Source organism: Tasmannia lanceolata, unplaced genomic scaffold, assembly GCF_043159265.1.
Source record: "Tasmannia lanceolata isolate RefF3 unplaced genomic scaffold, GAP_Taslan_0.1 ptg000008l, whole genome shotgun sequence".
NCBI classification, from domain to species: domain Eukaryota; kingdom Viridiplantae; phylum Streptophyta; class Magnoliopsida; order Canellales; family Winteraceae; genus Tasmannia; species Tasmannia lanceolata.
In genome coordinates, this window is record NW_027518685.1 from 19,327,769 (window position 1) to 19,340,174 (window position 12,406).

The 12,406-nt window shown below is 40.9% G+C and overlaps 1 protein-coding gene across 4 annotated transcripts in view; it reads left to right on the forward strand.

Moving 5' to 3' along the window:
* The window catches only part of ABA3 (molybdenum cofactor sulfurase (LOS5) (ABA3)), a 67,794-nt gene that overhangs the window by 5,250 nt on the left and 50,138 nt on the right, over positions 1 to 12,406 (forward strand). For 3 of the 4 annotated variants that reach the window (XR_013253037.1, XM_077388371.1, XM_077388369.1), the window contains exons 6-10: positions 155 to 281; positions 6,361 to 6,463; positions 6,548 to 6,593; positions 10,775 to 10,813; positions 10,891 to 11,047. Coding sequence is in view for 3 of the 4 variants with exons in the window: in XM_077388371.1 (XP_077244486.1) it covers positions 155 to 281; positions 6,361 to 6,463; positions 6,548 to 6,593; positions 10,775 to 10,813; positions 10,891 to 11,047 (472 nt within the window). In the remaining variant the exon portion in view is untranslated. Of the gene's footprint in view, positions 1 to 154; positions 282 to 6,356; positions 6,464 to 6,547; positions 6,594 to 10,774; positions 10,814 to 10,890; positions 11,048 to 12,406 lie in introns of all 4 variants that reach the window. The other variant, XM_077388370.1, reaches the window with a different exon arrangement.

Consider the following 12,406-nt stretch of genomic DNA (forward strand, 5'->3'; position numbering starts at 1 on the left):
ATACATTATGTAGTAAGAAAGTTTACAAAAATATCACATGTCTAGATTGACTTCTGTTTTATCTTCATTTATATTTTTCTCTAGGAATAAGTATCTAGGTCTTAAAGTAGTTGTGTATGTTAGATTGGGTTTTTGAAAGGTATTGTGATTGCAGGTAGCATTTACAACTTATTTGGCTTTCCTTCGGAATGCAATTTCTCTGGAGTGAAATTTGACCTCAACTTGGTGAACATTATCAAGAAAGATATTGGAAGTGTTTTGAAAGGCTCACCATATTGTAGGTATGCTATATTCATATACTTTCTGGCATATTCTTAGTTATAATTTTTGTTGAGATAACGTTTCTAACAACTCCTTTCACGAAATACTAGTTTGAATAGAAACAAGATAATTCATAATTCATTTGATAGAATTATCATGCCCACCTATTCTTACTTAGTATGATACATTTCTCCATATTGATGTCTTTAAACTTGCCTATTAAAGCGAGAGAAAATAGAAAGAGCATCAAACTTATGTTTGAGAAAGAAAATCCAATTCTATCTCATCCACAAAAATAACATTAAAGCTTGAGCTAGAGAAGAAATAGGAGCAGGAGTCCATACATTAAAATGAACTAGTTCAAACACCACATAAGTTATGATATTATTGTATGAAGAAAAAAGAAGCCCTGAGTGTTTCTCAAGTTTACAAACATGACATAAATTGTATTTTGGAACATTGTTTCGTGAAGAACTATTTTTTTTTTTTTTTGAATGGTAAAGAGATTTCATTAAAAGCGAAGAGAGACCAAGGAGGTCTCCATCATACAAGAACACAACAAGCACATAAACAGAATGGAAAAATTAAGAAATACCATCCTGAAGAAAGGTCAGGGAGGAAGAAAATCATAGAGCTCTAAACTTTTCTTAAAGACCCCCTCTCTAGCTAATCTGTCCGCCTCGCCATTAGCTGATCGTCTAATGTGGTTCAAGGATAAAGATGCAACCCCAATTCTATCTTGGATTTCGTCTAAAAAGGGGGGCAAATCTCCATGATACGGAGTGTGAGCCTCTATGCCACCTAATGACGTTGAGCAAATTACCTTCAACCACTACCTTGTTCAAATCTTCATTCTCAAGCAACTTTATTCCTTGGTGTCATGGTTTCAAATTTCGGTTTCGGAATGCGTTTCGGTCCTCACCGAAACCGAAATTTTGGTCAAAATTTAACGAAATCAATTAAACTAATATTTTATATTGTAGTGAAATTCCTAAAATTTCGAACGAAATTTTCTACGGTTTCAAGTATACAGGATTTTGATTTCGTTCTCGATTGAAACCTGAAATTTTGGGTTTCGGTCGAAATTAAAACCTTGCTTGGTGTATGGCTCGAACTTCCGCTTCGTTTATATCTCCCACACCAATAGGAGCCGCAAATGCCCATTTTACAGCGCCTTACTCATCCCTTAAGATAGCTCTAATAGCATATGGACCTAGGTTTCCCATGCTAGTTCCTTCAAAATTAAGTTTCAAGAAGCCATGGACGGGAGTTGTCCAATTTTGAACTACCTTGGGTTCCTTACTGGAACCGCTACAAATCTCTTTCCAACCATGCCATAAATCGTAAGCGGAAACGAATCTAAAGCATGGCAATTCCATGAAGAACTAATTAAAGACTAGAACACTAAGGACTGTGAGACATGACTGTTCATATGGGCTACTTGATGATGCTATATGGATAGGGACGAAAAGGACATGGAGGCAGAACAAACTTCAATGTTGGAATCTAAAAAGTGAAGGACATGAATCGTAGGTAGCTAGAAGATATAAATTTCCACAACAAACACCTCTTGCAAGGAGCTTGCTCGATCATAGATCCTTCACAGGAACATACAGATGTGAAGTAAATTGTGAAAAAACTAATATCTAAGGTGATACTCAATCCGACTTTACTTCTAAAAACCTGAAAAACAGAAATAAGAGGAAACCGACCCATGATCAACATGGGCTATGGGAAGAGAGGATCCACACCTGTCCCAATACATGGAGTACTATAATAAGGGACAAGAAAGATGAGTCTTAAGACAATTAATGGCTCCCCTATCTGATGTGCTAAAGCTTGAGGAGATAATTGTTGATATGCAAAGTTGTTGCAATGCTTGCAATCGGATCGAGTTTGGTTCTAATGACCATAAATTTTATAGCTCACTGAATTTTATGTAGGATTCCCTATTAATGGATCCCCTGGCCACGAGGTTAATACAGGGGTTGTGGTATATATCCTGGGTTGGGTGGTGTGGGAAGTAAACTTTGCTTCGTATGTCCTCCCTGTTCGTAAGCTTTGGGCGAAGCCTTGTCTCCGACAATATGGTGCTTCACAACCATGACTCTGACAATGACTTTATCCATGGCTTCTTCCACTACCATGAGAGGAAAATGACCAAGTAGAATCTGGCACCTCAAAATTATCTTGACAAGATGGTAGGGATTATAGGGCTTAACAAAAACCATAGAGGCAAGAAGACCATATATTGTAAGAGTACCAACAAATCAGAGGGTGCAAACTCTGAGCGGGTCAACATAGAAGTGACGAACATGTGGTAGTCATGACCCAAGCCATATAGAGTATAACACTTTTTTGTGAGTATAACACATTTTTGTCAAGCTCATCTGAAGGTTGTTATATGAGCGCAAACTAATGAAAAATTGAAGCGATTTTTCATTTTTAGCATAAACTTCTGGACAAAAAGAAATATTTTCTTACAGTTTTGAATTTCATTGCGTAGATGTATTATATGAGCTTTAAATTGGTGTGAAAAGGAGTTGTAGGATTTATGAGCATAGGTAATGTCTATTACTTATGGGGAAAGAGTAGGGTTTCTCTAAGCAATGATGCTGGGTTCTTCTTTCACTGAGCGGGTTTATCTTCTCCAAGAGTGCTATCACGTCCTCAATTCTTCAAATATTAGCCTTGGGATATGACCATTTAAAAAAAAAAAAACTTTTGGATATGTTGATGCCTTCTAGGGGGATCAAGAATGCCCCAAACACATAGGGAGGGTTTTCCACTTCTAGAGGAGGTAATTATCATTAGTGGGTTCATGGTGATTGGTGACTAGTTGGACATGAAAAGGAAAATGAGTAGATAAAAGATGAGGCAAGGGAGGTGAAAGTTGTATGTTGGGTACAGAAAAAGAGAGAAAGAAGAACAGAACATACTAGAGGAAATAATAATAAAATGATTTGATTTATGGTTTGTGTGGGATTGGGATTAGGTTAGGGTTTGCATTGGAAGATAACGTTCGTGGAAAGTGAAGGTTAGAGTTTACGAGGGATTTTATATTTGTAAGAGAGAGAACAAGTCTTTTGTGGGTTAGGTTTAAATCATATTTGAGATTTTCAAGATAGCAAACAGAGAACAGGATTTATTTGAGTTAGGGTTTGCAAAGATTAGGTTTTTTATGGGATTAGGGTTAGAATGTGGGAGAAAGCGAGATTAGGTTTTAGAAAGAGGATTCATCTGGTTTTGGAGTTTGTTCTAACTTGCACTTAATCAAAAGCTAATATTTAAGAATGAGAATAAGGAGGAAGTAAGGCCCTATGGCTTGCATACAAAATGGGCTACCTTCACCACTTTTCTTTTCTCTTTTATAATAATTGCTTAAGCCAATTACTAAGTGGAGCAGCGCCACTTAGCAGCCAAGTTGAATTTCAAAATTGTGCGCCAGTTTGCTTGGGTCCGTCAAGCATCCCTTGTCACGTGGCTTCATCTATCGAGGAAGTGGACCGTTTAATGGCTCAGATGACATCATCCTTAGATTCCTCTTTGGTCGTATGCCGCCCCCCCCCCCCCCCCCCCCCCCCCTCTTCTCTTCCACGTGCAATTTGCTTGCCTTAACTTTCATTCTCTGCTACCGGCATCTCCCCGGTTGCGCGGGCATAGTGGAATCCAGCTGTACTCAATCTGATGCATCCCAGGCTGGGCGTATTATCAACAATATGGATCCTGTCGAGATGGACCCGTTTCAACTTTGGGGATGGGCCCAATGGCTTGCATGGGCCATTATTAAATATGGTATCTGACTTGTTAATCCTCATTCAAAACTTAACCACATCGAAGCCCGTTTCATCTCATCAGTGAGCTCTGATCCTGTGGGGCAAATTCCCTGAAGGCAGAGTCGAGACTCTTTGTCCGGCCTTGGAGGTGTGGGATAAAGATTCAGATAATCTCGTACTGGAGCTACGGTTTGTTCTTCAGCAAAGTTCAAACCATGGGTCAAAAATGTCTAGCCGAATTAACAAAAGATCTTCATCCCTCGATGTGATTAGGGAGCTTATCTTCAAGGACTCGGACCTGGGTGAATCCGGGGGTGGTGAGACCCCAGTTAATGAATTTTCCAGGAACCCTTTTTCTTTGGTCCAGAATCTGATTGTTGCTTCTCCTATGTGGCATCCTTCGTCCTCAAAATTCCCGGATTCCTCTTCTGTCTCGTATGAGAAATGTGGCCTTGCAGAGAAGACAGATGGTTCCTTGCTCCCTGATGGGATCATGCCAGTCTTCTTATCCGATAATCCAACAGGTACGATTTTGTTGATTAACAATTATATCCAAGATCCATTTCAAAAAAAATAAAAATAAATTATATCCTGGATTGTTTGCCTCTGCTATTTTGCAGGATTCAGGGGTAGCCATGAGTGAATTATTTCCAGATATCAGTCGTGAATCAGATGTACTCTCAGATCCAATACCCATGTCTTCCCAGGAAAATGAATCAGAGGGGTTAAGAAACAGGTTAACAGTGGATTGTTGGGAGGTATCAGATAATGAAATGTATGATTCAGCTCCTAGAGGGCAGGATGCTTTGTCAGTGGTTCTCGTGGAAGAGGAGGAAGTGGTACCCTTATCATGGCAGGGTGTGGAGGAAGATTTGGTGGAAGTCTTTGTGAATCATATCATCTTGGCAGCAAATATTTTGTGTCTTAATGCGTTTGCTTGTGTTTGTTCTTTCGTTTTTCTTTGCCATTGAAATTGCAGATCGCTAAAGAATGGGTTTTTTTCACATCACCCACCGAGAGTTTTGGCCTTCTGTTGGACTATTTGACCATCTTATGATTCATTGTAGCTTTTCTTGCGAGATATAGAATTTCGTCTTAGACTTATTCAGTGTTAGTTGGGCGCTTCATGAGCACATAGCGAACCTATTTGAGGCTTTTGAATATGCTCCTTGTCCTTCTAAAGGTAGAATTGTTTGGAAACTGATCCGTGCTGTTCTGTTTTGGTTCAACTGAAAGAAAGGAATATGGGTCTTTAAAGGTTTTTTCTAGCAAATGGAAAAGCAACTGAACACTCGTGTTTGTGCTTGTATCAATCATAAAATAATTGTAAGCAATATTGCAACATAATTCAGAATCATATATAAGCCATTAAAAAAAGCAATTGGAAAAGTATTCAAAGACAAATCCTCTCTATGGTCACATGAAGTTGAATTTTGGTGGCTTGAGCCTTGCCCCCTGTTTTGATACGTGGATTTCCTAATCCGGGTTTTAGTTTGAAAGCAGTGTAAAATTTTGGATTTTACAGTGGAAGTAGGTTGCAGATGTGGGGGAAGTAGGTTGCAGATTAAGGGTTTAAGTAAGAAATCCAGGTTTTAGAAATCTCAGGGGTTTTGGAAATCTCTCCCCCATCCTGAGATTTCTCAAACCTGGAAACAGGGGCGATCTCCTACTCTCTCGCTTGACGGAAAGAAGGGCGAGAAATCATAAAATGATGAGCGGTGTCCTTCTCTTGTCTTCCATACACGATTTCAAGGAAATCCAAGACAAGTTTGGTGATCTGCCAATTTTGATGCCGATAGGTTTGCTCATTTCGGTTTTTCGAGAGAGGAGATTTTAGGTTTTGATGCTTTTCCTCCACGAGGATTGGGCTGTCTTTGTAGTTTTCTTCTTTTCTTACCCCTTTGCTAGGTTTTCTTTGTTTGCCGCTTCTAGGATTTTCTGTCCCAGTGTTCTCTGTTTTTTATTTGTTTTAATGTTTTACCATTCAAAAGAAAGTTACATCTTTATGCAGAACTTCCATTTAAGAGGTCTAGAATCCTTACTGATCCATGTGAACTCAAATAATTGGGCTGGTGATTATGCATGGGTTATTGTAATCTTTATGTTATATTTCAAAGATTCCATTGATCTCCTTTAGATCTCTTTCAAACTTGTAATGATTTTTTTGTCGTCTTTTGGATTTTGCTTAAAGGAAAGAGAGCCTAGTGAATTAATGTCTCCTTGATTGGAAAATGTTAGTGACTGGTGCACTTTTCCCTAAAAATATGCAATTCTGGTCATGTGAAATGCATCGTAAGACTCTTTTTTATGTATTGGGAGGCAGGGGGTGCTGGATGGTTTTGATTGATGCTGCAAAAGGATGTGCAACTCAACCACCTGATCTATCTCGTTTTCCTGCTGATTTTGTTGTCATCTCTTTCTATAAGGTACATGTTTTGTTTTTCCAACCAGATAGAAGCAATTTCTGATTTTGGGTGTTAACCATTTATCTTCATGTTTTTCTTGTTCAGATATTTGGCTATCCTACTGGGCTCGGTGCTCTCATTGTTCGAACTGGTATGGAATTTCTAAGTGTTTTTAATTTTCAAATGTTTATGCGATAATCTATTTCATAAAGTCAATTCATCTTCTTATTCTGATCAGTAACATACAATATCATTCCAATGCCTCTTATCTTTTTACTCCTGCATGGAATACCATATGCCTCAATAATTGTTTGTTCATTTCTACTTTACAGTATACATCTCCCATTGTTGGGAAGGTTGACGACGGAAGTTTCAATTACTGCTGATTATAAAAGCTGTTATAATTTATAAAGCATAGTTTCTATGTAATATATTAAAGTAGGATGGGACTTATGGTTTTGTGCCTGCCAGTGGGTCACTCCGGTTCTCGCTGTCATGGCACTCTTTCTTTTTCCTCGTGTTTTTCTTGCTGTTAGATGTACGTATATGTGTCCCTGTAGATGCCTAAGGGCATAGTGGTCATTTGTAATGTTCTCTCTTTATATAAATGCATAAGTGAGGGGGAGCACTCTCCAACTCACTCTCTTCTTCTCCTTTCTTCTTCTCTAACATGGTATTTGATCCCCTAGAGACCACCATAGCCACCCCTCTTCTCCTCCTCCTTCCCCTCCCTCTACCCCATCTCCACCTCCACCCCCATCTCCCTCTCTCCCACCTCCCTCTACGCCATCTCCCTACGCGCTCCAGCCCGCACCCCCATTCTCCCCCGACTCCCTCCCTCTATCCCATCTCCCTACCCCCCGACTCCCGACTCCCGCCCCGACTTGCCCCGACCCTACCTCCGCCTCCAGCCTCCAGCCCGCCCGCCCCATCCGGCCCGGCCCGGCCCGAACTCTCTCTGTCTCTGTCTCTCTCCGCCCTCTTCCCTGCCACTTTCTCCACCCCCCTTCGCCCCTATTTCCAGTCCTCTCCTCCTTTCTTCCTCTTTGCAACCCTTTATTTTCTCTTTTTAAAGCCCTAATCTTCCCCTTTTCACTTCGACCCTATCCCCTCATGACTTAAAGTTCTTTAACCTCTCTTCTACTCATTCTGACTCCTTGTCATCCTCTCTTTTTATCTTAGAGGCGGTCTCATGGTTCCTTCTTATATTGTTTCTCCTCAGAGCCGTGGTCTCCTCTCTCGGCTCATCTCGTAGCACTTCCTTCTTTGTGCTTTATTATCGTGGTTGAGCCTATTATTTTCTTCTTCTCCACATGGATTCCCCCATCATTGAGGATCCCTCTCTTGGACAGCCTTCTGTGGCTTGTGTCCCTCCGCATCCTCCATCCTCTTCTTCGTATAGTTACTCTTCCTCGGTAGATGGTTTATTCCCACCCATGACCACAACAAAACTAGACGAGTCCAATTGCTTGAATTGGAAAGTTGCTGTGGAGACCTATGTCATTGCTAGGCGGAAGGTCTATCTTATCCGTTGTGATCCTCCTGCTACCACTTATCCCATTTATGAGAAGTGGGAACATGATGCCGCCCTTATTTGTACTCTCCCCTGGCAGAGTATGACCACTCAGATTGCCAGCACTATGGTGCACCGTCCGACTTCCCGACACATTTGGGATCATACCGCAGTTCTTTATTCTGGGGTGGGCAACCTCGCCCGCATATGTGCCACCTATTCACAGTGGATGCATCTCTGGCGTGGTGACACTCCTCTATCCACCTATTATAGTCAGCTTGTTTCTCATTGTCAGCAGCTGGATGTTCTCATGCCCCTCACGACTGATCTGGTTACAGCCGCCCTGCAACAACATCTTCACTTCCTCGAGACGTTGGGCCTTAAGTTCCCACATCTCCGCCAGCACATCTTTGGATCCGACACCATGCCTTCGCTTCAGGAGGTAAATTTGCATGCCCAGCAGTGCCTTATTGGCTATTCTTTGTTGGTTACCTCTGTTGTTGGCACTGCTACAGCGGCCTATGGAGCGGGTGATTGTGCTACCCCTGGTGGTGGTACCTTTAGTCGTGGACGTGAACGTGGACGTGGACGTGGACGTGATTCTGGCCGTGGTGGCCGCCCTCCTCCCTATTGTTCTCACTGTCGGCGGGAGGGACATCATCTTGAGACATGCTATGCTCTGCACCCTGAGCTGCGCCCTACCCCCTCGCTTTGGCCGCTCCGCACACCTTTCAACGCGGATGCTCTAGAGTCCTTGGACTCTTCTTCTCAGCTTAGCCCCGCCGCCATTGCTGATGGGGTCCTTCTCACTCGCGCGGAGTATGATGAATTCCAGCGCCTCAGGTTGACCAGCCGCCCCCCGAGTGCCGGTTTTGCCCAACCAGGTAGCTTCCCTGCCTCTCTTCTTACTAGCTCCAACTCCTGGATCATTGATTTCAGAGCCTCCAATCATATGACAGGTACTTCTTCCTCCCTTAGTTCGTTTTGTCCTCTTTCTTCTCAGTCTATGACCCTTGCTGATGGGAGTACTACTCCTATCTTTGGTATTGGGAGTATCTCCGCTCACCCTAGCCTCACATTGTCCTCCGTTTTATGTGTTCCCAAGTCCTCATTTAGCTTACTTTAAGTCAATCAGCTTAGTAAGCATCTTCACTGCTCTGTCTCATTTTATCCATCTTATTGTCTGTTTCAGGATCTCTCGACTGGGAGTACGATTGGTTCGGGCCTTGAGTTGAATAATCTTTGTTGTCTGGACTGTGGCCTTTCTCAGTGGCACTGTCGCCTTGGTCATCCTTGCCTCGAGCGTTTATGCTGGACATTTATTGTTTCTTCTTCTGTTCAGTCTTTTCAGTGTGAGGCCTGTGAACTTGGAAAACACCATCGTCTGTCGTTTCCTTCAAGGACTGTTAGTCGGGCCTCACACCCTTTTGATTTAGTGCACTCATATGTATGGGGTCCCGCGTGGACTACCTCTATTTTTGGATATAGATATTTTGTTGTCTTTATTGATGATTTTTCTCGCATGACTTGGCTTTATTTACTTAATGATCGATATGAGATTTTCTCTGCTTTTCGTACTTTTCATGCCAAGGTTACAAATCAATTTGATTGTACCCTCAAATGTTTGCGCACTGATAACACTAGAGAGTATTTCTCCAAATCCAATGGTTTTGATGATTTCCTTTCTACTCGTGGCATTCTCCACCAATCTTCTTGTGCTCACACCTCCCATCAAAATGGTGTAGCTGAACGGAAGATACGATCTTTATTGGATGGCGCCCGCACTCTTGTCATTCAAATGCGGGTCCCCAAGAGTTATTGGGGTGATGCCGTCCTCACTGCAATCGGCTTCCTTCTTCGGTCCTTAGTGGTTCATCACCCTTTGCTATGTTATGTCTCATCATGACCCTTTCCCTCTCACTCCTTGGATCTTTGGTTGTATGTGCTTTGTCCACAAACTTGGTCCTGGCCTCGATAAGTTGGATCCTCGAGCTGAACGATGTATCTTTCTCGCTTGCGTTGGTCATTCGTCTCGGCCTACATCACCTTTTTTTGAGTCCGAGTCTTACTTTATCACTCCTTAGGACGGTATACCCACCGCCCATGATTCCGACCTTCCTCTCCCTGTTCCCGTCCTTCCCGACCCACGGCACATACCACATTTTATGTGGTTTCTCTCAACCCTGACGGGGTTGGCACATCGGCTAGTGTCGTGAGTTTGCTCCCCATAGACGTGAGTTCGAGTCCCCTCGGAGTTACCCGATGCACGTGGTTTACGAGTGATTGCATGCATCCATAGGGATTAGTCCGAGCAAAAAGGGGTGGGGATACCCTATGTCATCAAAAATAAATAAATCTTATGTGGTTTCTCTCTTTCACTTTGTTGGAGAAGAGAAGAAGAGATAAGAATGAACGAAAGAGTATGAGTTAGAGCATAGCTCCCCTTCACTTATGTATTTATATAAAAGAGACTTTGAGTACAATGACCACTATACCCCTTAGGTATATATACACACATCTAACACACTTCTTAAGACTCCATTTTCTTTTATTTTTCTGCAAATGATGAATTATCTGTCACATATTATGTATACGAGTCCACTTGATAATGTCTTTATGTGCGATCTTCTGATTTTCCCATTTAATTGATCGAGACCTTGGACTTACATGCATTATTATCTGCATAATCTAAAGCTCTACTTTGTAATTATGTTGCTATTCCCTTATATGGAGTTTTTGGTCATTGTCTGCAATCATCTTTTCTAGCTGTAGGAAATGTGCAACTTCTAAAAATTGTGTTCCGTAATGTATGACTACAGAAGCCGCCAAATTACTAAAGAAGACATACTTCAGTGGAGGTTGGTAATTATCTGCCTTTGTTTGTCGTGTTTCACATTTATCAGCTAGCTTGGGTTTACCTTTGTAAAATTTCCAGGTACAGTAGCTGCATCCATTGCCGACATTGACTTTGTAAGGAGAAGGGGGGGTGTTGAGGAATCTTTTGAGGATGGTACTCAATCATTCTTGAGCATAGCTTCCATCCATCATGGGTTCAAAATAATCAACACACTAACTACATCTGTGATTTCCCGGTATGATGATGATTATTTTTATAATATGGAGAAAATGAGAAACCGTATTTTTTAATATGCTTTCCAAAGATGTTTTTGTAGGAATATGTTTTTCTTGGACTCTGAACTTATTTTTTAGCATATTAAGCTAGTAGCTGAGTTGAAATAATGAATGCAGTTCATTTTATCACAATTTTGCCGTTCCTAGCCTTACTTTACCAAATGTTATTGTGCCATCTACATCATTTTGAGCATAGTTCATCTAATTATCATTTCTTCGCAATGGAAATATTGTCATACGCTTACACACTGTTTAATTGAAAACATGATTTTCTATTGTCATTTTTTTGCTTTTTAGCAAGGCAACAATATCGTTCAGCCTTTTCTATTTTGAGTTATTTGTGCCATTTGGAAAATTTAGAGCTTAATTCATCTACTATCATTTGTTTGCAAGGGAAACATCATTATCCTTTTCAACAGTTTTTCATTTTGTACTATGTCAATAATACCACTGAATACTTTTACTTTAAGCATTTTGAATTTGGAATGCGTTCATTTCAAAAAAAAAAAAAACAGGAATGTTAACCTGCTAATAGCTGAATAGTCGTCTTTTGAATATCATGATTCCATTTCGGGAAATCAAATGTGCAAGATGAAGCTGGTTGGCAAAAGGAGAATCTTCCTATTTCGTGCAACTTTTTTTTAAGGCTTAAATAAATAGGTTTTCCTGAACTTCTTCTGCAGTATTCATAAACATGAATATGACAGATTGAAGGTTTAATTGAATTAATATATCAGGATCTATGTTGTGTTGATGGCTGGCTGGGTGTTTCTTATGGAATTAGGATTAAGGCCTGCTAGTTGATGGATATTTGACTATTAACATCATTACACTTTACAACATTTCATCTATAGCTATTTGTATCCATATTCTCTTTCCTCTGTTTGGTAGGTATGCTGGGGTTTGATGGACTCCAACCAGATTTATTAATAAACAAAAAAATTATGATCTGATATATTCCACTTCATTGCAATCGCCCGGAAGAACCTATAAAAGATCAAGAGGAAAGTGGGATAGTGGAATATCTAATCCATGGGATGGAAAGTCATATTTGAAAGATGTCAGCTGCTCTATTTGCTTTTCGTCATATATAGGATACTTTGCAATAAACAAATCTATACAAGGCCTAAGATAGGAATTGGGTTCTATCCCAGTGCAATTGATATCCTTATGACTTGCATATTTAATACCTATGAGGATCGCTTTAATCTCGAGCAAGTGGATTTCTTCATGATCATAGTCAGCAATAGATTCTCCATTCTCATTTCCGATTATACCGCATATATGACCTCCATCATCAAGCCATTGATCGGTCCCAT